The 25413-nt window shown below is 47.2% G+C and overlaps 4 protein-coding genes across 4 annotated transcripts; 3 read left to right on the top strand and 1 right to left on the bottom strand.

Annotated features, from left to right (window-relative positions):
• Nucleotides 1-647: 647 nt before the first annotated feature.
• On the top strand, nt 648-2212 carry H6S33_010456 (uncharacterized protein; the record flags this gene model as incomplete). The annotated part of the gene is made up of 3 exons (XM_044841843.1): nt 648-1258; nt 1320-1423; nt 1491-2212. 3 exons carry the CDS (start codon nt 648-650, stop codon nt 2210-2212), a joined length of 1437 nt encoding a protein of 478 aa, XP_044697599.1.
• A 5704-nt stretch (nt 2213-7916) lies between these two features.
• On the top strand, nt 7917-10988 carry H6S33_010455 (uncharacterized protein; the record flags this gene model as incomplete). Its single annotated transcript, XM_044841842.1, has 1 exon — nt 7917-10988. One exon carries the CDS (start codon nt 7917-7919, stop codon nt 10986-10988), a length of 3072 nt encoding a protein of 1023 aa, XP_044697598.1.
• Nucleotides 10989-17922: 6934 nt separating this feature from the next.
• On the top strand, nt 17923-19357 carry H6S33_010454 (uncharacterized protein; the record flags this gene model as incomplete). Its single annotated transcript, XM_044841841.1, has 6 exons — nt 17923-18045; nt 18201-18466; nt 18524-18576; nt 18640-18788; nt 18888-19174; nt 19252-19357. The coding sequence occupies 6 exons, from the start codon at nt 17923-17925 to the stop codon at nt 19355-19357; spliced, it is 984 nt and encodes a 327-aa protein (XP_044697597.1).
• Nucleotides 19358-20045: 688 nt separating this feature from the next.
• On the bottom strand, nt 20046-24358 carry H6S33_010453 (uncharacterized protein; the record flags this gene model as incomplete). Its single annotated transcript, XM_044841840.1, has 8 exons — nt 20046-20162; nt 20236-20967; nt 21029-21232; nt 21295-21366; nt 21441-21596; nt 21743-22339; nt 22423-23515; nt 23583-24358. The coding sequence occupies 8 exons, from the start codon at nt 24356-24358 to the stop codon at nt 20046-20048; spliced, it is 3747 nt and encodes a 1248-aa protein (XP_044697596.1).
• Nucleotides 24359-25413: the final 1055 nt, after the last annotated feature.

Raw genomic sequence — 25413 nt, 5'->3', positions numbered from 1 at the left:
GGGCAACGGCCAAACAAGAAACTTTGCAATAGCAATGGTGAGATTAATTTGTAGGGAAATCATGCTCATTTACAAGGAAAAGCTTATCTCGTTAAGGAAGATCTCTGGGATTAAGTTCCATGGGATAAAGAAATTCAACAAACGTACGAACTTTCAACGCATTCTGTACGTACGGGATTATGAAGAGGTATTTATATGTAATTCTTGGTAGGAACAGCTATAAAAGATGGAGAAAAAACTGAATTGTTAATTGTGTCTGTCTTATACGATATATGGACTGCGTTCTATCACCTCATGAAATGCCTGCCCAAAACATTGACAGTATTATATATGACTACTTCATGTATCTGTCTCCTGGTGGTAATACCGGACCCGATCGCGATAACCATTATAGTAGATTATATACATATACCTAAGCGTATGTGCCTTTTAATCAGAGTATATGTAATTTGGGGCAGTCTGCTAAGGTTGTTGTGGTTTGGATCGTCATTCCTGCACCTCGTCTCCATCCCTTCAACTTCTCCTGATCATCTCTGTCGCTTTTCCATCCCGATAAGACTGAGCACTCCTCACATTGAACACCTCCCAAAATCCCGATCATCTCTCCCTCGGCATTTTTTTAAATTCCTAGATAAATTGCAACAAAAATGCCCACCATTAAGGGTGTTCTCGACCTCAGCATACAGACCTCAGACGGGCAAATTCTCAATGAATATGGCATCACTCGCTCGAACAAGGGCTCACTTTCCACCTCCTTCGTCCTCTCTCCAACCGGAGCTTCGTTCCAAATTTGCTTTAGGCCAATCCAATCTCTCTTCTCCCACTTGGACGACTACAGAACAGTTGGATATCACGACCCCCACTGGAACTTGGTAGCACATATTTATATCGACAAAAGCGGAAATACGGAAAGAAAGGTTATTGTAGAACTTCCACAAAAAGGAGTCCCCTCTGTGATTACCATAGCAAAAGGTCGCCCAGCTATAGGTGAAGATGGCACCCCAATGGAGCAGCCATGGATGTTTAGTGAAATACCGGTGGAATACCTAATGGCTGGCCTCTCAACCGGCGAGAAGCTGGAAAAAGCCTATGGGGGAGAATCTGTCGAAGGTCCTAATCACCAAACCGAAATGGGCCAAATCAAAATCATCCTACATCGTATTTGCCAACGCAGAGTAACAGCCCAACAGACTGACAGCTATATGTCGAACACGGAAGACCCTGGATGGATAGGCCATGATGTCTCACACGTTGTTGGGTAAGCTAGACGAAAGATAATTGAGTTTTATTGAACTTTCAAAAACTAATAATAAGTGTAGAATCGGAGAGGCAAAGCCCTCAGAAGATATATACTGGGAGGTGGATTACATTGATACCATCGAAAATCCGTGGGCTACCATGATTTTTATGTACCGTGGAAAGAGTAAGCCCTATAGATGATCTTAAGACCATATTTCTTCAGTGATCAATGACTAATATAGCGACTACAGAGCCGCTCCAGAAAATGGGGTTAATTCCCCAGGATGATCCTATTTTAGGATCTCTGAATCCCTCCAGCCTTAATCAACAATTGGGAAAAAGGGGTTATCAGAATGTCAATTTTATCGATACCCTGACAGCTCGAAACCCGGCCATGGATCCCACTTTCAAGAAGTTCAAACAGGATATCAGGAATAGCGACGATGCGGTACCTGAAAAATATTTTCCCAAGATCGCAACAGCATTCAGAACTTCTTCAAATCCCCGTGCAGGAGGTTCCAAACAGAATACCACTGGAAAAAACAAAGTGTTCCGTGCAGATTCGCTCCCTAAGCTTGATGGAAAGACTATAGCTTCTTTTAGGACCTCATCTAGTATCCGCAGAAAGAACCCGAAACAAGATAACAGCAGCGGAGGTGATGCCGAACTTGCAAATTCATTCTCAAAGATTGCTATTCGGGCTAAGAAGAATCTCATCCGAAAGGGCACAAAGGATCATTCCAAGCAGCCAAACAACACTCAATCTGACAATGAAACATGTGTTGATAGCAGCGCCAGCAATGCGATGTGGGTCAGACAATACAACACCAGATCCAGCACCAGACTCCAACAGACAAGTGAGTGGGGATTCCTGGAAGAAGTTGAAAAGAATGCACCGGTGGCCGATGCTCCCATGAACTCGGAAAAGGTAAAGAAAGGGAAAGGAGGAAAGGATGGTGTACATGAGTTTTGAGCCGGGGGTACATCAGCATAATTTGGAGTAGCAAAGCATCCGGAACCAGACCCGAAACAAAACTGGAACAGAAAACGATTAGAGAAGAGTAGTTACACTGATGGATCATGTGGTGATGACTGGGCGCAGAAAATTTAATAAAATACAAAGGAAAGGAAATAGACGAAATCAGAGAGGCAGGCACTTTGAGGTGAGTTCGGAAATCTCACAGAATAAATCCTGTACTTACGTCACGCAAATATTGTACGTTATATTCGTTTTAGAATGTACACAGGATAAAATGATTTATCCACAATCCAATCCACTTAACCAAACGGGCTAGAGAATAGAATAAATATGTCTTGTGAAGTTAAACTGAAACGCCAAAACCGATAAAACATCTTGAAAGGCCCATCAATTTGTTTGAGCATGTATTTTGGGGACAAGTTTTTGCCTGCCAATCGCACTTTGTTAGGCCTTAGATATCAGGAGTAGTAGGTTGTAGAAAGCGGGCTTGGTGAGTGTTAGTAGTATTTACTATTCCTAAAAACTATGTACTTGTACCTCGTAATTCGAATATTCGGCCGGTCGCACGAGACCTTGAAATCCCCATATTTGGATATTTGTCTTGAATGCACTCCCTAATCTTCACTCATGATCATACACAACTTCGACGTCTTGTGTGACCTGCCGTCTACAGTCGTACCTCGTTATGTCGTTAGCGTATTCTGGAAGCCAAACCCCTACGAGATAGCAAATATACGAGACAGCAAATAGTTTTTGGTGGAGAAGGGCAGTGCCTGTCCCGCAAATCCGTACGAGACAGCAAGAGATCCGAGATATTGAATTACGAGATACGACTGTACTTAAACTACAACGGTAGCTCCTTTCAGCCAGTCTAATAGGTAAAATGCAGGTTATATATAGGTTTCGGTCCAGTTAAACTTTAGCAAGAATCGATTCGCCTTTTCTTATCAGCCGGACACTGGAGGAAAATAGAGGATACTAGACAGAAGTCTCCGAGAATTAGTATTGATTTTAATGATAGACTTTCTATCATAAATGTCGATATATTAGTAGGGAACCAAGTTTTAGATTGTGCAATGGCGACATTGTGATCTCATAGCCCAGCCGAAAAAACTCACTCCAACCTTCCAGGACACAATATACAAGTTCTTTAAAGCCTCCTGTATCCTATTTGTACAAATAGTGTATCTGAAACATACCTACATACTTGGTTTCTGCTTTTTGAGGATATCGTTGATGGTAAGATCCAACGCAACTTTCTAAACAGAAAGCCTGACTCTGAGTGTCCTACTAGGATAAGTACTCAGTAGCACATATAAGAATACATATTCTAGGCCTTGTAATTAGAGTCAGCCACATCGCCTTTTAATTCCCTTGTGGTGCCGAGTGGTTGAATTTTATATAAAGGGTGGGTCAGCTTCGCAGCACCCTAAGAGAGAATCGTGGAACTGAATTAGCCATACAAAGCCATGCACAGCAGATAGTTGGGTATGTGCTAATACCAGCCAATAAACCAATTAAGGTCATATGGAGTAAAAGAAAAATCAGCATGATTCTGTGACCAGAAATATATATTATTGCGAATATATCAGACTGGTACATGATGTACGCAGCTGTGCTTGTACGATCATGGTAGATCTCGAAATGGCTCACAGTTCACTCATTCATAACCGTTGGGCTTATGACTGTGAAGGTATTAACATCTGAGGGGTTGGATCAACATGCGTATGTATGTCACAGTATGTGCCCTCAAAATCTCTTGGGTCTTTCTGGGATCAACGGCCACTAGAATAAAACATTCCTGGATAAACCGAGATTTACTTTAGAAAAGAGCGTGGGATCACAAAACTTCGACTCAGGAATTCAAGTTGATTTTAGAAGTTTCTTTGCGTGCTGCAATTATAATTAGTGGGTTTTATTAGAAATTTCAGGTATTAAGTAGGTACTCGTATTTTTTATTGAAGCAAGACATCAACAATTATCAGCCACCAATCAGTTTTCATTATGATTATTGTTGCATACAGCGGCACTGCCCAGCCACTTTGATAGATGATAGGATGCCGAGTTTTTTTTCATTAGTTTTTTTGCTCATGCACCTCTTTATCCATCCAAGAACACGGCGCGCCGGCGTCCACGGAAGATAGCTGCGGAAAAATCCTGGGAGTGCGTATGCCCGACCGAAGATCTGTTGACAAGCCAAGATAGTAATCTTTGTCAGGCAGAGCTTTACATGCATGTAGAACTCATCACAAGGTTATTCGGAGGTATGGCACTGGCAGATAGAAGTGCTCTGATGAATCCTGCTCATGCCGACATATCAGTTTGCCATGTGCTTTATCTAGTAGAGGAGGTTTTCCCTCCTACCGAGATAGATAAGACTTTGTTGATTAATTTGTTCTCGGCCTGTGTTAAAAGCGCTGAGGGCGTGCAGCTTTATCCTGGCTGCACACAGCTCCGGTCCTGCTTAAACTGCCTCGTCAAAAAGACATCCACACAATCTGTATGTATGTATATCTACTTATCTGCGTGATGCTCAAACTCAGCCCCAGCACATTAAGCTACGACATCAAGCGCAGAATATGTCACAGTACCGCAATATCTACTGACAAATATCGTCAACAGCCTAATATTCGTTTGGTGTTTCCTGCATAAAAACAGCCTGACAACAGCACTCACAAAGACTCTCATCGGTTTGTCTATCCCCGCAAATGGCCATTTTCCTCACGCACGTGCTTCCCCTCGCCTGAGAAAGGTAATGATCAACACGACTGGATTCGTTCGTTGTGCTGGCTCTCCCGCCGCACAGCTGCAGCTCGGATGAAGGTCATGCGGTTGCATCGCATTCAATGTGCGTTTGTCGCTGGCATGTCGTACAAAATCGGAGAGCCTCAAAAGGCGGAGAGAATACTCAAGTGGCATGTGTAATCCGCACCGTAAGCTACCCATGCTCAGGAGCCTCACCCTGAGTCCGTTCATGCGGATCAGCTGGTCTGGCTTTTTTTCTTTGCTTCTAGCCGAACTATCGGATAGCCGCGACTAAGGACGGCTTCTCGCTTCAGAAAATCACTGTTAATGTCAACTGTTATTTTGATTACACACTCTACTGGGTATTTCCGTGTAAGTAGGCAATCCGCAGTCCAGGTTACAGGGTCGATGCGCCGTGCAGATCTTGAACCTTCACTTTCCACTGATTGGTCAGTGGATCTTTAGAGTCGTAAGATTTATCGAGAATCAGCGATGAAGACGTTTCTTGGTCATCAAAATCGATCTCCACGCTCAATAATCTAGAATTGTGTAACCAGTCTGCATGTGTTTGGAATCGACAACACACTTTAAAGTTTGCCATTAAGGTTAGGTATCTGTTTGGGGATTCATGCATGCATGTGCCCACGAAGTCAATATAAAAGCAGTATAAACAGAACCCTTAAATATAATTATCAATAAATTAATATAAAGATTCGATTCTCTTGATTGGAACAAGGGGCGTAAATAACGACGAATCTTAAGACATGGAGTAATGTTCTAAAAGGTAATTAGCTATTTTGTACTGCCTCTGCTAGAGAAGTAAGGGACATGCGTTGATACATTAACTATAGGGAATGGGTAGGTTGTTGAACAAGCGTGTAATGTGTGATTGATTTAGCGGTAGTTCTTCAATCTCGCTGAAATGATTTAACTTATCACGCTTGACGGCGTGACTGAGGACGATAAAAGCCGCTAGTTCCACCGTCGTTGAGAGGTGGGGCTGACATTGCAGTCAGTGTATAGTACGGTAGTTGTGAGATGAGCCTGAGGCGGACGGGGAGGTTGGAAGGAAGGAAGAAGTCGTCATATCCGCTGAGCTCGTGTATATTGCAGTACCCTAGGCATAGGCTAGTGAGAACTCTAAATTGACCACATGTATAGGCGAGCGGCTACGTACCAAATAGAACAGATTTGATTTAATTCGACTGAACAACTACATGGATCCCCAAAACCATCTTTGAACAAGTATATGTACTTGTACCTACATGTATGGATATAGGGAAATTTTAGTGACAGACCGTAACATTTGACCGTTCTGATACGCATATACTGGATACCCAAACAACCCTAAAACGAAAAGATTGTTAATTTTATACACGTGAAACATATCAAACCAAACACACACTCTGTTCAACCCTGTGCGTTCCAACTCCTCGTTGGGCGCAAATTATTTTTTGAAAGTTGACCAGGTAAACACAGAGTAACTCGCCGCTCAGCTGCGTTTAATACCGGTACCGGTAGTTAAACAAGATGTATGTATGCATGTCGCCATTGGCATGGGTTACAGATGCCGCCTCTGGAATTTAAGCTACTGCGCAGTGCTCGTGGAGTTTTCTTCAGGAGCTGCTGTCATAACCCAGCCAGTACCTTGCAGTCGATCTTCCAGACTAGTCGCTAAGAGGAATATATTCGGAAGCTATTGGAACGGAGTCGGAAGATATAGCACCCGGCGGTCAATTTTTTTTTTGTTTTCCCGAATTCTTCCCTCGGCAGCGATCCCCCTGAACGTTCCCTGTTCTTCTGCTAGCTAGTATCCTCCAGCCCGAGCATGGTATTTATTGACTAATAATTTAGGTAATAAATCTTTGGTGCCAGGGCTCCATTTGCTGATAAGCTTTTGTGAATAACTACAAGTGGAATGGTACCCTCTCGGTTATTATGGGCTGCAGCTGTCGTCGGTCCGTAACCTCTAAGGTGCATGCCGTACCTATTTTGTTTATCCCCCTTTTCTTCTTGGCAAAGTTGTTTCAGAGATTTCTTTTCATCTTCACGTTCCTCCTACATTCATCGACGTTGGAGGTTACAAAATGTTTCGAGAAGGATCAGGGAAGAGATATTCGTGACTTATATACTCCTAAACGCCCACACCTCCTCCGAGTGATACTCGATGACACGAGCCCCTCTGTGATTGGAGGCCCAAGCTTTGTAATAACCCCTCATAACATTGATCTGTGTTAAATTAGTATCAGGTTATTTTTGTGGAGATGATCGGATCCCAAGGCGGTAGAAGCGAGCTAAGACATCGCCGAAGGAATCTCTATGGCGGGGATGTTGGTGTGCATTTGGGGGCGATGCTGGGAACGAATGTGATACAAAGTACCGCGTATCATCATAGGCGCTCTCATGCTCATGAAGCAGGATTTTTTTTTCTTCTTCCTCACATTCTTCAGAACTGCCGTTATCCATAGCCCACCCTCCAGCAGTTACCCATCAAGGGACCAAGTTTTTTCGTTGCATACCTAGATATCCGCGTTGTCGCCTGTAATTGTGAGAGTTTTACGTTCCTGAAGCTGCACTTAATCATAACTGGTTGCGATGATATGTGGCTCTTCCCCCATCGAGATAGTCGGCTTAAATGGCCTTGCGCGGGGACACAGATGACTTGTTTCCCGTGCACCTTGGCGATCACGGAAACAAATCAAACGGAAATAGCCAAAGACATTGGCCCACGTTGATGCACGGTCGCCCTAACCCTGAAGCCACGTCTGGTATGGTTTGGTGTCGCTGACGGGCAGCGTAAGGGCTGCAGCCAACAGCTTTCAGCTGCAGATGTCTGTGGCGCCGGGTCCGAGATACATATTGCTATGGCTCCCCTCTTTCTCCCCTTTTTTCCTGCTTGGATTCGATCTGAGGAAGAGAAAGGGTGGGTGTGTGCCATACTTTTCTATTCAAGATGAATTCCCGCGATGAGTCTCTACCTATGTCACCCACGAAGACAAAGCAGTTCGTGACCATCTTTGGAGCAACAACACCTACTTCCCAGAACGACATGGTTCGATCTGATGATTTCCGAGATGATGGTGATTTGAGTGGAGATGAAGATGAAGATGATGATGAGGAAGGGGAAGAGGAGGACGAGGAAGAAACAGAAGATGAGGAAGAAGAAGGAGCTGTTTCTTGGCAGAAGAATAGCAATCCCGTAGGATCAACCTTGGGGGTTTTGGCAGCTATCAAAGAGGAGGATTCTAGCGACGAGAGATCACCGAAACCCAAACGTACAGAACGAGTCAATCTGGTCGAGAACGCCCCGGCGGAGAAGTTGACATATGGCTATTTCGATTACACAACGTCGAAGAAACAAGCAGGAGCAGTAGCAACCCCTATCGAGGAAACAGCGGACTCTGCTGCCGACATCACCGAACCCTTAGGAAGACCACTGACTACGCAGAGGGTAAAGACCCCCTTGCCCGAAAGGCAGGAGCAGAAACAGGATGAACCCTTTGTGAGGTCAACTTCGCCAGTCTGTATGGATTGCATCGTGAATGGAAAGGATCATCATCATGGAAGGGCTCCTGTTCAGTCCCCACCACCAGCAAGGGCTACCTTTCCTCAGCCTTCTTTAGGAGCCTCCCTGAAGAGGACTTCAAGCGAGTCGATAGGATCGAGTGATTCCGCACCCTCGATAGATCCCAAGCCAGAAAATGACATCTCAGGAACACCAAATAAATCGCTGGGTCATCCGAGTTTCTCGACACCCCAGAAACAGCCATTTGACGGCCAGGCTCCCCCGACTCCAGCTGCAACTCCGAATACTACTCCGGCGTTGAGGAGGAAAGGAAGTCTCCCCGTTAGAGAGCTTACGCCTTCACGGGATTTGCATTCACAGGGGAGTTTTTCGGACATTACACCTCCACGGGATCAAGCGAGCTTGAAACTAGCGATACCAACACCACCGAAGGAATCACAGGCAACTCCTTCCCACGACCGGTCATCACCAACGAAAAAACTGTTTAATCCAGGTACCCCGGCCAGACAACGGGTGCCAGCCATCCCACCGACTCCTCCAACTACACCAGCAAGGAGAAAAAGTTTGCCCCACGAGTTTTCAAAATCGTATCTTAGCCTTCCAACTCCAGTGGAAGAGGAGCCATCCTCAGCCATAGAACCCGCCCAAGCCCAAGCACAAGACCAGACCCAGACCCAAACCCCAACCCAGACCCAAACCCAAACCCAGACCCAAACCCAAACCCAACCCCAGACCCAAACCCAACCCCAAGCCCAGACCCAAACCCAACCCCAAGCCCAGACCCAAGTCCAAACAGCGAGTGAGATTAGAAAGGGACGTGGTCATAGCCGAAGCCATAGTGAAAGCCATAGCCACAGTCACAGTCATAGTCACAGCCATGGGGATGGAGATGACGATAACTGTCCATTTGTTAGCAGAGCCCGCATCTTCAGAGATATGCACCAAACCAAATCATATTCAAACAAACCTAATGTACCGGAATCATCACGGCGTTTGTCACACTCCTACAGCGCATCAGACATCCATAGTCAACGGCGTTCGTCTAGTCTCCCCCGAAACCCCGACCCTTCGTATCTGGGGATGCCATATGGCTATAGCCGTTCCACATCACCGGAGCTTTCACGTCTATCACAGAGCTACATCCAGCGCCCCGGTTCTTCTGATGGTTATAGACGCCCGGGTTCTTCAGATGGGTTTAGGCGTCCTGCCTCGTCCGATGGCTTCAGACGTCTCGGTTCATCCGATGATTTTCGACGCCCTGGTTCTTCAGATGGATCCAGGCTGAACTACAGTTATTTGCAGAGTCGACCTACAACTCCAGACGTTGGCTATGGGGGTAACAGAGTCCCTTTGGAAGGCTCCGAGTCGGGTTCATGGATGCCCCACCCACCCCCACCGAGTATAGCATCTTCTGTTGGGACTTCCGCCAATTCCTCTATGCTGCTAAACCCTCTAGCACCAGCAATAAATTTCAGAAGAGAGATTCCTCAGCGACCTGTATCCCGGAACATTTCCGAGAACGATCTGCACAACATAGGGCGTTTTTTCGACTCTCTCGCGAAGAGGGCGGGCGAACCAATCGAAGAACCCGAATCACCAATAGAGGAACTAACTTCAGAATCAAGAGTGGGGACAGTCGTGCCAGATATCCCCAAAATAGAGATCACTGAGCAGAAAACTGTAGATCCAAAGACGAGCGAATTGGATACAAATATTCTTACAGTTATCAACAAGTATTACCTTCGAGGCCAAAACTTCTACAACTTTGTTTTCTCCCTCTTGATCTTCTTTTTTGGGCTTGGATGCTGCATTGGGGTGGCTACAGGTTTTACATACTTCTTTGGAGATCGTGGTCTTGCGGCTGCTCTTTTTGGTCCAGGGAAGCTTTTGGAAGATCTCAGTCCCTATATTGCGTTTTCGATGTGGTTAGGACTTTTCATATGGATCACCGTCTTCTCCAACCGGGCATTCAATCCAGATGCCGAGAAACTCAGGAAACAAGGCCTCCTCGCCGAAATCATTGGATCCCAACGGGCAACAACATTCAAGAGAAGACTCAACCATAGAAGGATGAAGATAGTTATATTATTTGTTCTCATTTCCGCTGGGATGCGCGGTTTATACCTTGGTGGACAGATCGTTGTGCCTCCTTTAGTAACGGGAATGAACAAGGGAGTTGCAGCAGGAATGGATTATTTCAACACCCTGCGTACCCCCACCACAGAGGTCGTGACTGGGACAGAGACCGAGGTGGATGCAGCGGCGCAGGATCCCTGGGCAGATATGGATTTCATGTACTTCCAATCTGCTGAGGATATGGGAGCCAAGGAGGCCAGTAGCATGAAGGGGAGCCAAGGGTACTCTCCGAGCGCGGATGGGGGTTACTTTGGGGATGAGAGGGAGATCAGTTGGGGAGAAGTACTGAAGATGGGGCTGGCTGTGTTTGCACCGCCTATGGGTGTGGGCGCATTGGCCTGGAGAAGGGGGAGAAGCCAGTGAAGCAGACATTTTTTTTGTTTTTTATGATGATTATGAAATCGGCATGACATCGTTTGGAAGGTTTACAAAACAACCTTTCAGTCATATGGAGGAGAGAAAGACTTTGGGAACATATTTTTATAAAAATTGCTTTTGGGGGTTGTATTTTAGCGGTCGGATTCGGTTTCATTGTCAATGTGCCTTTTGGGAGACGGTCGGCATCCGGAGTTTTTTATCTTTTATTTTTTTATACCATTTGTTTTTTTATTACATCTCCTTTTGTATCCACGGGCTTTCAGTCGATATCTGTTTATATGGATGGGCTGTCTAAATTGTTTTTATTTTCGGTTTGGCCCGTTTTTTCTTTCAACTTTTCTCTTCTATTTCATGTTTCTCTCCTCCTTATGATTACGACCTGTCATGACGATTTCCTTATCATCTTTTTACGACAATAACGATACGGCCTTTGTTTGGCTTTCATTATATATTATTAGAAAATATTAGGGGGTGTTAATAATACGGTGTACCGGAGTTGTGAAGGGAAGGCGGGGATGCGGGGAGACGTTGGGATTGGGTGTTCTGGGGTGGGGAATCGGGGGGGGGGGGGGGGAATGGGGAAGTTTCTAGATAGTAATGAGATACTATGTGTTGCAGAGCAGTTTTACATTTTGATTTGATATTTTTGTTTCAAGATATTTCGTTTCTTCCTGTTTCTACTGGTCTTGTTTTTTTTGTTTTTTTTTCCTTTCGGTGTCATGGAACCTCTTTTTTCTGTACCTACGCGTCTTCTGCTGACCGCACACATATCTAGGCCTTTCCCGCTCCCCATTCGTACGGTGTCGCCCGCTGCTCACTACTTATTTATCTCCGGGTGTACGGCGCGGCGGCTTGGCTTTCCTGCTCCTGTCAATACCTACTCTCTTTTTCCCTACGACTCTAGTACTCACGAACCGCAAGGATATTGTTGGCAGCTCATCACGATCCCATCGCTGTGGGTTATTGTTGTGGGGGTGATGGATGATGCTATAATATGGTTCATTTGCCTGCCTGCAGACACCGTGCAGTCTGGTTTAGGGCGGTTGTGTTGGGCATCGCGAGAGCTAATCAACCTTCACATGCAAGTCTGTCTGTACTCGAGAGTGCTAGTAGCTAGCCAGACCAGAACTCAACAAAAATGCAGCTAATAGCTCGGCCCCCGGACAATAACAAACATCCTTTTCCATCAATATATTTCGTGGGTAAAACATGGGACGCCGCCCCCCGGCGGGCCCGCCAATCATGCGTGCCGACGAAATGCAATTATCGGTACCTGACTGTGACCGGGAGCGTATGTAGCGTAGGTAGAGTAAGTACAGTATGGAGCTACACTAGCTCAGCAGGGCAGAGTACAGACTATCTTGTTCGGAGCTGCAGTTGCAGGTTGCAGTAGAGACAGAGGAGGTGCCTTGCCCGACGTATGGGTAGGCAGAGTATGGAAATACTTACTACGTGGGAGACGGGTTCGCGAGGTCTCTCTCTACTTAGCTCTAACTTTGGATGGATGGCTTTTGACATGCAGCAGTGTCTACCACATCGATGTTCCCTCACCAACTACATGTAACCAACTACAGCACCCATATTAATCCTCCCCATTCTTACCTCAAACATCCTCCACGTCGTGGGGTTTGGCTGTTGTTGTTGCAAACTAACTACCTACCTAGCTAGCCAGCCAGCCAGGCAGGGCAGAGCAGAACGCCTAGCTGACACGTAGAGTATGACACCCCACAACGTAGGTAGAGTAGAATACCCCAGAATCCGGGCGGACAAGACAACCCTGCATTGGCATGGTTTCTCGCTCGCTCTAGAGCAGAGCAGGCAGAGTGCCCTTTTCTCGCTGTGAGAGAGTAGAAAAGCCACATGGATATGCGCCTTTTCTGGGGAAGGTGCCGGCGATATATATCAAGGCCGGTGCATCCAGGCACGGCCTGCACAGTGACATGCGTGCGTGCGTGTGTGAGCGTGTGCGTAACTCAGGAACGGAGAGCTAGAGTAGAGAGAGTAAGTAAGTGTCAATCGATCACTCTAGTGACGTCCCACCCGGCCATGGCCACGGGTCCCATACTAAGCAAGTTACATGCTCTAAGTTCTCTGAGTCTCGCCCTATGAGGGGCCCGCCTGAGTTGTGCCCGCTCGGGTACCCGTCAGGGGGTCTATTTTGGGTGCTTTCGCCTCTGATCTCTCGGTCTAAGACTAAGAATAACTAGAGGACTTACTCTACATCTCTAGCTCTGGCCCTGTGGACGGTGATTTGCGGTTCTCGTCCCGTATTTCTTACTTTGAATCGGCCCTGTAGGGCAGGGCAGACATATCGCGGGCGAATTGAAATTTAGAGTTTATAAATTGCCCATATTGGTCCGTGCACTGCACTATCATCATCATCATCATTTTATTCTAAATATACCTGAGAGAGAAAAAAAAACATGTTTATCGTGCAAGAAAGTTGATTCGGGGGTGGTGAAAGAATGAATTATCAAATCAATCGGGCCAGGGGTGCACTGAAAAGAACCCCTAACCGAGTCTTGCAGCTTGGTTTTTGCAGCCTATGGCGCCCGGAGTTTTAAAACCTACACCTCGTTTCAAATCCCTAAAGCTAAACTATATTCTCATGAAGATGACCTATGCCTAGTTTGTTTCTCTAAAAATATTTGTTGCTGTTGAGTACATGTAGGTTTATCGATTTGTTGTCGCCAAGACCATTTCACTTCAGGTGTGGGGATTAGATGCTGGGCGCCATACTAAGAGTAATTATGGCTTGGCACACGGAATGTCACTCGGGCTGGTCCTCATATTCTGATTACCGAACGAGCGATGATGATGATAATAATAATTGATTAATTGTTTGGAACCGAACAAGCAAGATATTCTACCAATATCTTACCAGTTCGGTCTCCGGAAGTGGAAGTCTACTGGATCGGACGTTTTTCTGGTTCGGTATCAAAAGTACTCGCTCCCACATGCCTTTCAAAATTCGGATTGGTAGGAAGAGGTGTCACATAGAGGGAGGACTGGATACATATATCACTACCGCATTAACTGGCGAGAGCGGATAAACCACTAGTAGCAGACGCTAGACCTAACCTTCTGCAAATCTCTGAGAAATCGAGAGCCTAAGGCCAAATTCGGACCGAGTTTCGCTAATTTTGGTCAAGTTCAACTTGTCCACTCGACTCGCCATGAGTTAATGCGGTAATATATGTCAATTGGGGTATGTAGGAGGTATAAACGTGTCACACTGGATATATATATTCATCTTCTTAGAAAAGTCCCGTGATATTACAGCATTCTGTCTTGGCTGAATTACATACATATAAAGCTGTGATTTCCATTTAGGGAGGAACCGTAATTACTCTCTTAGAGATATAACTATATGCGTGTATATGACCTAACTATTAATACTACATGCTACATATAGTAATAGTTATTGCCTAAACGCCGGGCCGTCACTTAATGTGTATACGCCCCAGCCGCGGAGTCGGCATGGACAATATAAAAAACAGATCAAAATAATATAAGGAAGTGTTGATATATAGCTATAGGGGTGCGGACATATAATATTAATTCAGAAATGACAAAACTGTCAAATAGGGTGCAGAAAAGGAGATGTCAAGACGACTTTCTTTTTATTTTCGGATGATTTTTGTCTTATTCCCTTTCTGGCTCTCTATTTATAGTTAAGAAACTCTTCTCTCAGAAGAGTAGAGAGTTTTCCAGAAAGTGAAATATTTGCAGCCTTTAATGAAATTACCCGAAAAACCAAAGAAATAAAACCCGCATCAAAGAGAATGGAAGCGGCAAGGAAAAAGGAACAAAGAAAAATGAAAAGAACAAAGAATTTCCTAAATGGGAAGACGAATTCCCGAAATGAATAAAGAAAAGTAAAAGGGAAAATCCGTTAAAGGAAAGATTGAGGAGCCGGCTTTTTACCGTCGGGAACCCTGTTCCAGCATATACGACCCAGTCGCGGAGTCGGCATGGACAATATGAAGAACAGATCAAAATAATATAAGGAAGTGTCGATATATAGGGGTGCGGACATATAATATTAATTCGAACATGACAAAACTCCGCATGCGCGATGCGAACAACCAACCGGCCCAGATCATCTTCATTTTTAGATATAATTCCTACTGGTTTGGTAGTCCCCAGCTAGCCCCTCCGCGCTGCTTCTATCATCCCAGCAGCTTAATTGCTGCTAAGTAGTGGATAGCGAAAAGAGAAAACCCACACCCCTACGATTTGGGTCCGTTTCCACCGGCGTGATCGGCGTCAAGCATTTTTTTCTTATATGGCGGTATAGCAACCGCTCCCAGTGGCGCCTTCGATCCAGCATACAGGGCGGTGGAACGAGAGTCTGACAGCGATTTGGGGAGCGGGCGGAGACTGGTCTAGTTGGCCAGATTAGCCTAGTTCTACTACTACTTCTACTACCGACGTGGAGGAGCTAGGGTGCGGCTACGGCTGCGGCTGCGGGCCTTATTACGATTGCGCGCATGATTTTGCGGACTAGTGCGGGTGTCGCTGCGGGTGCAGGGTGTGCGGGGTGGGATCGGGGGAATCTCAAAGGTGCTTGGACACACCAAGCAGCCCCTTTTCCTTGGCCTTCCAGATCGCTTCTAGAAGTGCGGAATCCAACCCTTCTCATCGATAGAGAGGAACACAGTATCACCCTGTTTCAGTGGGGTTTTCCAGGGCGGTGGAACGACAGTCTGATAGCAGAAGCTGACTTGGTGGAGCCTCGAAATGTTTCGCAGCCGGGTTTAGAAGGTGAAGAAGACATGGTGGTCTAGTGTATATAGTGTGGTAATGATAGTGATAGTGATAGTAGGTGGTAATGATGGTAATAGGATGTGGCAATAGATAGGGAGTGGAAATAGGAAGTGGTAATGATAGTACTATTATAATAAGAAGTGGTAGTTAATGTTGATAGGGATAGTATAGCTGTGGTTTGGTTTGTAGATATGGTCGATATACGGGGTGGGGGCGAGGTCTTTATACTAACCAACTTCCTCGACCCTATGTCTTTCCTACCCTGGCTGCTTGATTGCCGGGGGAACTGGGAACGAGCCTACTACCTTATTTCCTACCCTCTATGCTCGCAACGATAGGAGCTGGGGACCGGCCTACTACCCCTCTATCGTACCTCTCTATCACGAGTCAGGCAGCAGGAGCAGCAGCAGCAGAGATTTTAAGCAAACACACGGGACGAGGAGGTTGCAAAATCTCATGTCGTTATCCGATCCGCATCCCTGCCCCCTGCGATGTGTTTTGTACAGATGCCGCCAAAACTCGAAAGGTTGGCTATTTCCGTCCAGGGGTTATCTCTCGAGTAATTAGGTGAGTTATACGGTGTGGTGACCTCTCTGTGAATCGTGATTAGCATGCCCGCCGGGCATAGGTGTACTCCGCGGGGCGCCAGTAGGTAGCAAGGCGCGTACCAGCCACCTATGCCCGACGACGCATTACAAATACGTGTCTGTACGATGCCCTAGAACCGAATAGAAAGTATCTTGGGCTTCGTATGTACTGTACATATTGAATAATTAGTGCTGCGTACATCTGCGCAGCAATCCTCGTACGTGGACCACATAGAACTTGATCGAATAGCATCGGTATATCTGCGTCAAAGGGTTCTCACCGATAAAACTTTGAGCTCACGGGAACTAGCCATTTTTTTTTCGAGTTTTGGCAGTATAAATGACCTCCTAATCTAGCATGTGTACCCTCAGGATCGGGTTCTCGCGCGTAGGTAGTAGGTTTAAGTATTAGTAGCTCGCCCGGGTTATAATCACACTCTATCACTCGACGCGGCGTTGCTATATAATCGAGCCCTAACCCTCGCTTTCTTGGCATATTTATAGCGAGCAGGGAATATCGGATAAACCTCCGCAAGGCCTATCTTTCAAACTTCCAACTCCGTTTCCATCCGATCTAGGGGGAGGCGTTGCGCCGGTAACAGGTGTGCATGGGTTGACGGCTCCTTTTCCTGCTGGAAAAAAGGTATGCTCATAATATGATAAGAGCCCGGCGGAAGGGGTAAACTTATAGAACGAACATCTCTCCAGAAGAAAAATGCGTGTGGATAACGTTGTCTTCAGCTGCACGGCTGTGGCTGTACCCTGCATCCTGATAAGTACGCAGGGGGCCCCCGAGAAATACACGCAGGGCACCGCGGCAAGGCGGCACCGGTATCCATCTTATCGGATTACTAGGGCTACATTTGGATTTAATCTATTGATCTATGCAGCCCCGCAGTTTGGGGATGTATTATTAGTTGGGCTTTAGTGCTGGGGTGTTTAGTCGGTAAGTGTATCTTCTAGTATTGATGGTATTGATATTTAAAGAGAGATCTAGCTGGCTAACGAGGCTAACGTGAAGTTCATCGCAGCCCTCCCAGCCTGATTGTCATCTCGAGAGTACTTCTCATAAGAAGTCGGCTATCTAGTTATATGTCACGTCATCTCATCAGCATTAAATTAAATTCTCAAAGTCTGTTTATCCCTGCCATTGGCCAATGATGTGATGAGCCCCAAAATATTTCGGTGAGACCAAACACTTAATGACTAGCTAGCTACTAGCCCTACAGTGACCGTGCACTCCCCATGTTGAAGATCAAGATATCGGATGGACGGCATGCACTGCATGTCTCAACCCCACCGAGAAGCTCAGACGGCGTGCTATAAGACTCTGGAGTTTTGTTTTTAAAATTCTGTTCCCTTTTCGAGCAGCATCGTAGATCGAACCAGTACAGTCTTTTCTTGTTCCCTTTTGTCAGTTTTTGCCCCGGCGGCGTTCGTTCTTTTCTGTCTTTACATTGTTTTTCTTTACCACATTCATTTAGTCTTATTTCTTTATTCAAACTCATTTTATTGTATTTTTTTTTATTCACTCTTTTTAGATACCCATATATTTGCAGATCATGAAGATCCTCACGTTATCCCCACTGTCATTACTCCTCCTCCCCCATCTCGCGCAGGCAGCATACGTCCTCCAAGAGGACTACAACGCCCAAAACTTCCTCAGCAAATTCACCTACTTTACCGTAAGCCCCTTCAAACTCTAATATAATACTCGCGTGTTAACTAAGTCTTGAGAAATTTGTGAGGCCGTTGCGGCCAAGAATTCTCAGGATTTAATTAACGCACGAGTTCCTAACAACAGATGAAGATCCAACTAACCCTTATAATAATTATACAGGGCTCCGACCCAACCCACGGCTTCGTCAAATACGTCGACGAGCAAACTGCCAAGAGCAAACAATACGTGCGCCCCAACGGCGCCCAGATCCACGTCGGCGTCGATTATAAAAGCAAAGTCCCCTTTAACCCCGCCGATAAGACCGGCACAGGCACCGGCGGCCGCGAGAGCGTCCGCCTCGAGAGTAAAACACTCTACACAAAGGGCCTCTTCATCCTCGACATCGAGCACATGCCCGGTGGGCCGTGCGGGACGTGGCCTGCTTTGTAAGTTTAATCATTTCCCTAAAGATATTAACAACTTATTAATAAAAACCAATGTAGCTGGACCGTCGGCGGCGGCTGGCCAAACAACGGCGAAATCGACATCATCGAAGGTATATAACCCTAACCCTCCCCTCTCTCAAAAAAAAAACCAACAAACTGATCATTACCCCCAGGCGTGCACAGAAACTCGGTAAACATGATGGCGCTGCACACCGGCCCGCAGTGCTCTGTGAAAGGGCTAAAACAGAAGGCACTGGTCGAGGCGCCCAACTGCGACGTCAAGGCCCCCGGACAGGCGTCGAATCAGGGGTGCAGCATGAAAGTACTTCTCCCCCCTCTATCCCCGCCCCCGCCCCCGCCTCCCCGCCTCCCCGCCTCCCCACACCCCCGCTCTATAAATACGTGAACTGACAGCAAGTAGGACAAAGGCGCCGCCTCCTACGGCGACGCCTTCAACGCTGCAAAGGGTGGCGTCTTCGCCATGGAGTGGACCTCCACGCACATCAAAGTGTGGTTCTTCCCGCGCGGGTCCATCCCGAAGGACATCAACACGCCCAACCCGGCCAGCTGGGGCACGCCGAACGCGAACTTCGAGGGCGGCTGCGAGTTCGACAAGAAGTTCAAGGACCACAAGATCATCTTCAATACCACATTCTGCGGCGACTGGGCGGGCGGTGTGTGGGGGACTGCGGCGGTGGATGGCGGGTGGTATGTATTAACTGCCCTTTGTGTGTTTGGAAAGGGGGTGATGTTGCAGTTGGCTAACGATATGGTGGGTGTACTAGTGGGTCGAGAGCAAAGACGTGCGTAGAGTTTGTGGCGAACAATCCGCAGGAGTTTGAGAAGGCGTATTGGACCATCAACTACTTGAAGGTGTTTAAGCAGCAATAGTCACGTCATGCATGTATAAACCGGAGCATGGGGGGGTCTTTTGTCTTTTTTAGGGTGCTGGGTGGAGTTTGTGGCTTGGGGGTTATTTTTGTTTGTTTTTGTTTATATGGGTATGGGTATGGGTATGGGATTGGGATTGGGATTTAGAGGTGCTTAGATGTGTTTGAGTGTGGCCTAGACGGCTAATGATTTTATGACAGCCTTTTTTTCTCTCCTGTGGACCTGCATGAACGTATGTATGTGATTTTGTACTCGAACGTATCTACATTTAACTCGCCTTCCAAGGGCATAAAGGTGGCGCGAAGTCGTACCTTTATAGTCAAGATGAATTTATACCTACGAAGCCCAGTTTAGCCCAGGAACTCATACCCTTAGAGGGGGACATTCCACGAACCAACAACCTCCCTCCACTCCATGGGCCCACTCCAATGGAACCCCTTGCGCACATGACCATGCCCTCCTCAGCACAAGGAATCCCACAAAGTAATCCTGCATATATATATATATATATTTGCATAATTATAATAACCAAACAAACTACATAAACTACCAATTACTCCTATATAACTACATGTAACTCCTATTTATGTCAAAAAACAAAACCTGCCCCTAGCAATCAAGGAAGTCAATAATTCAAAAACAACTACAGTCCAAACTTTCCCAAGAAATAAACAATACCGCACCTCAGCTACGTATCCAAAGACCTGTTCTCGTCGGCAGCCGTACGCTCCTGCAGCTTCTTCAGCAGCGTGTCGAACCGAGTCAGTAAATCAGCGATGCGGAATGGCTTCGATATCGCATCGTCCTACATGCATCCACATACTTTAGTCACCACTACCAAAACCTCTGAAGAGCTGAAGGTCAATAGCCAGACTTACCATCCCTGCCTCCGTCATCTTCGCGACCTGCTCTGGCCTCGCATTCGCGCTGATGCCCATGATTGGCACATGCCTCTTAATAATGCCCTCTCTCTCCATCTCACGTATTTTGAGCGTCGCCGTGTTCCCGTCCATCACAGGCATCTCCATGTCCATCAGAACGATATCAATCCTGATACCGCCTTCCTGCTTTGTAAACACGGATTCAGCGATGAGCTTCAGCGCCTCCTCCCCGTTCCCCGCAACATGCGTTATGCACCCCTCTTTTCGTAACTGCCGCCGTAGAACCTCCTGGTTGATGAGGTTGTCTTCGACAATCAGCACGTTATAAGAAACCTGCTCGCGCACTGTCGCTCCCGGCTGGAACGGCCGCGGGTAAGCTTTCATGGCTACAACGCCGACCTCACCGGCGGGCGCTGTGGCAATCTCTTCAAACTTTGATATCTTGCGATTGGCGGCGGAACTTGCGCGCGGCGATGGTTGTGGTCTCGGGGATATTCGCGGGGCATCTGGAGGGCCCATAGAGCGGCGGGCGCGGATGTAGAATGAGAAAGAGCTACCGCGGCCTTCCTGGGAGTGGACACCAATCTCGCCACCTTGAATGCGGCAGAGCTGACGGCAGATGAAAAGACCAAGGCCCGAACCGCCGTAGGTAACGTGCGTTCGCGGGACTTGCTCGAAGCGCTTGAACAGCTTTTTTTGCCACTCTTCGCTGATGCCTATGCCGCTGTCCTAGTGATAGAAGTTAGGATGTCTGGGTTGAGGAAAATTTGTAATGTGGAGTTGGAAGTACTTCAACGGTGATAAGGATATAGACCACTTCCCCAGACCCCCAGTCAGCTGCGGGAATATCCTGTAGACGAACCTGATCGCCGTTACGGTAGACTACGGTGCCATGGCCGGTAGGTCTCTCCAATGATGCTCCAAGGCGGGTGGTGATCTGGCGCTTGCCGGTCTGGAGAGACGTGAATTTGATGGCGTTGGTAATGAGGTTCATCTAGTACTCAAAACTATTAATAATGCCATTCTTCCATTCTTCCAAGGGGTGATAAATCTTACCAGAATCTGCGAAAATCTTGATGGATCAGCTTTAACCCAGTCTACTGCAAGTTCCTTGTACGAGTCCTCAATCTGACCCACTCCCACTATATTAGTTCTATGACTTCTACAATACAACATTGCTATAAGGAAGCGTGAAGACTTACTATGAATTCACATGTAATCCTCTTGACATGCAGCTCCGACTGAAAGATTTTCATGATCTGGCTCACAGTTTCGTGCATTTGCACGTCTACCGGAACCACACTTAGTAGCATCGAATCCAGCTTGCTCAGCGTAAGCACATCGTCTATAATCCGCATCTACTCTCTCCCTCTCCAGTCAGCGAATACTCCAACCCCGCTATATAAAAACCACTCTCCCCAACGAGAGTCATTTTAAAATATACAAACTACAAAAACAAACATCGATATCATTCTCATTATGTCATCATGGTGGCTTTGCAAACCTGGTGCTGAACGCAAACCAAAATCGTCGAAGCGGAATCAATCATCTCCTCCACGTCCAACCCGTGCTCCTTTTCTCCGTTGTTCTGGAATTCCATCAGCGCGCTCAGGATCCCGTCAGCGCATTGGAGTGTCGCCGAAAACGGATTCCGCAGCTCATGCGAGAACACGTCTATAAAGTTCTCTTGCTGTCGTCTGCGTTCGACCGCTTGTGTGGACAGCTGCCGCTGGTACTCTTCGTTCAGCTTAATGCTTGTGATATCCGCGAGTGTTAGTATGTACCCCATCAATGTTTCCTCCCCGTCTGGGCCTCTGTTTGTCTGGGGAACGACAGAACAGGTGCACCAGTACTTCCAGCCTTGTGGGTTCGAAGGGTCGTAGCCGACTCGAGTCTCCCATTGCATGGACACGCGGGATTTGACGACATCCCGGAAGTACTGATACACACGGGCGCGGTCCTCTTCGTAGATGGCTTCACGCCATGCATCAGCGTCACTGCCCTTTGGTAGTGACGTGAGCTGGAAATAGCTATCGTTCCGGAAAAAGATTGACCCATCCGTACTTAGTAGCGCAAGGCCAACAGGGATTGTCTCTGCTATCTAAGTCCTGAGCGTCAGTATCTAGAAATACATATAGTAAAATCAAAACTATTGCAAAATGCTATAGATGGGTGTGCACCCACCCGGGTGAAAAGAAGCTCACTGTCTCTCAGTTCCGCTGTCCTTTTCTCCAACTGTTCCTGCAACTCTATGGCTTGTACCTTTGCAACACGCTCAGTCTCTTCACTTATAGCCTTTGCTATCTCCCCTTTTAGTAGCAACACCCTCCCAGTCGTGGTCGCGAGCTCCTTCTTTAACATGTTGATCCACAATTTATAGTCCCCGTCGTACGGTCTCCGTGGATTTAGGCCTAATATCAAAAACCCCTGTGTCGTCGTCTTTGTCGCCTGTATCGGAATGATTACCGCTGACCTCGGCGTATCCCCAAAACCTCTGTACACGGCATTATCCATCTCCTCTATGTCACTAAAGTCCAGATCCTTCAGCACAACGCCAGACATCTCCTTTGCCTCCCTCATCTGCTCTGAAAAATACCCGCGGTTGTCTCCCAGGCTACACTCCCTAGGTGCGATATAACCACCCTCCGGGAGACCGGTGTTGCCCACAAGCACACAGTTCACCTTCGAGGACGGGCAGAAGCCGGCAGGCGACTGGCCTTCAAGCGTCCTATAGAGCAACACAAAGGGTGAGTCCATATGATTGGCGTCAAACGCTTCGAGAACGAGGGTCCAGAAATCATCTTCATCTAAGTCCTTCACAGCGCCCAGAAGCTCCCCCATCCGCTGCAGGGTAGCCATGCGTCTGGCTGACACAATCTGGCGGGTGTGCTCAAAGGCCTGCTCCAGGACGCCCACGGGAGTCCCTTCTTCACCGATTACCGCGCAGATTGAAAAGTCAAAGTAGCATTCTTCAATGAGGTCCCCTCTATGAAGGCAAAACTGTTTTGCCTCTTTGACTATCCCTTGGCCTCTGTGGTAGGCAGCGTCTAATAGTGGTAGAAAGTAGTTTGCGAGTTCTGGCCATCCGCTTCTGAATGTCTTACCGAGCAGCTCTGGATCTTTATTTTGCGCTATTGTGCGCCATTGCTCGTTATATAATATGGTGTAGTCAGAGCCCCAGTAGAACGCAGTTGGATACGGCATAGTCATTATCGAAATCGCAACCAACCGGAGCACCGGCGACCATTCGCTATAAGGGCCGTAGCTTGTTTTACTCCTACATTTGCACACTATCAACATCACCTGTAGCCAACACGAGAGGACGGGAATTAGGTCATATATACCAGTCTACTTGCCGCAAGTTGTAATAATGCTGAGAAGTCTGCTGAGGCGATATACCTCGTGTCCAATCCATAAAAGCGCTCGACTGCTGCGACATCTTGAACTTCGGCTCTGGAGAAATCGATAACGCCCCAGACATTGGCTCACCAGCGATCAATTGGAAATCCTTAATATTTTGCTCCTTTCCCAGCATTCTCTTCTCATCCTCGCAATCTGAATCCTCTGGCGAGACTATTACCTTCGTTATGGGCAAGTGCTTTTCGTTTTCCTGACCTTCGTAACTAGATGAGTTTGAAGCTGCAGAACTAGTACTCTTATGTCCATTCGTCATACTGGCCGCCGGCACGGGCGACATGTTCGCGATCTTTGCTTCTTCACCCCTACCCTTCTCCTGCTGTACCATTTCACACCCGTTCACCTCCTTCGCCCAGCGGTCGAGACCCCATTCCAGCACCAGTATACTCTCCACCGTCACAACCATAATGGACCCTCTCTTTATGGTGCCACTGCCCACAGGCACAGCCGTGAACCTCCACTTGCCCGAGGGAAATGATCCCCCGCCGCTGTTCAGGAAGCCTTCAGTCAGGACTGGGGACATGGCTAGTTCGCCCCGGCGCTCGATATCCCGTAGTGCATCATTGGCGAAGAGGACGGTGCCGGGCTGCGCGGGGGTCGAGTACTCGGCAGGAATGGAAACTATGAAGGTGGGACGGGTATCAATCTTTAGGAAATCAAGAGCATAGGTGCCCAGCTGGGTGGCAAGGTATTCGGAGGGCATGATGGCAATGGTGGTGTTGGATGAGCGGCACGGCGCTCGAGGGGTAGGAAGTGAGTCTTGAATATATCGCTATTTTCCAGTGTGGTAGAATATAGATTGGTATAGAACTTTTCCAAAGGAACAACGCTTGGTATGTAGATGGTACGATGTGACTGTCGCGGTAAGTACAGTACGTAGTAGACACCACAACCTCACTGCGAGTAGTACCGTAGGGGAGGTTATTCAGATGGTGAACACATGTTCTTAATACCCCCGCTAGAAGACTAGAGCTTCAGCTTCTAGCGCGAGCCGGAGAACAGATCCGCCACCTCCCTACCCTGCCATTGGGGGGAGGTCCAAGCTAGCTGCGCAAGCCCATTCTCTAATACCGGTACGACAAATACGGGGAGAGGTTGCTGGATGATGCCCCATCTTCATCGTTCTCCTTTTCGTTATTTTTTCAACTCCCTTGTACACCTAACAAGTAACAGTAACTCATTCTGCTCTGACGTCCTGTCTTTTTTATTCGTTTTTATGCTTATCTCCAGTTCCCGGACAAATCCGAGGCCTGGAAAAGTTATGTGCACACTCCATGTCATCTCTCTTCTATGTAGTTGGAACTATTCGGTAAAGTAGAGCGCTGAATTGTCCCAGGATCTTGGATCTCGCATAAGCCCCCCTGTCTCTTGGACTTGAACTGGAGGGTGGGGGTGTAGGTACCTACATGTACCTAGAGTAGAGTACAGTCGCAACTCGATACGCCGGAACTCAATGCACCGGATCCATTGCTGTCCCGTACGAGATCCTCTGAGAATATTATTTTTCCTACTGCAAAATCAATTTGCTATCCCGGATTTTCTACTATCCCGTACGAAACCCTTAGAATCTTGGCAATCCGGCATATAGAGTTGCGACTGTAGCCTGGTAGGCGGCAGGGGAATTAGAAGGGGTGGTGTCAACAGAGACAACACCAGCCCCATCGTCGGGATGGATCAACTGCGCGGCTGCATTGAAAATCCATCTGACATCAAATTGCTTCTTTCGTGCAGGGATGGTTGCTGCTGACAAACGTAGTG

The sequence above is a fragment of the Morchella sextelata genome (genome assembly GCF_020137385.1).
Source record: "Morchella sextelata strain SCLS chromosome Unknown scls_4, whole genome shotgun sequence".
NCBI lineage: Eukaryota > Fungi > Ascomycota > Pezizomycetes > Pezizales > Morchellaceae > Morchella > Morchella sextelata.
This window is presented reverse-complemented; position numbering and strand designations above follow the sequence as displayed.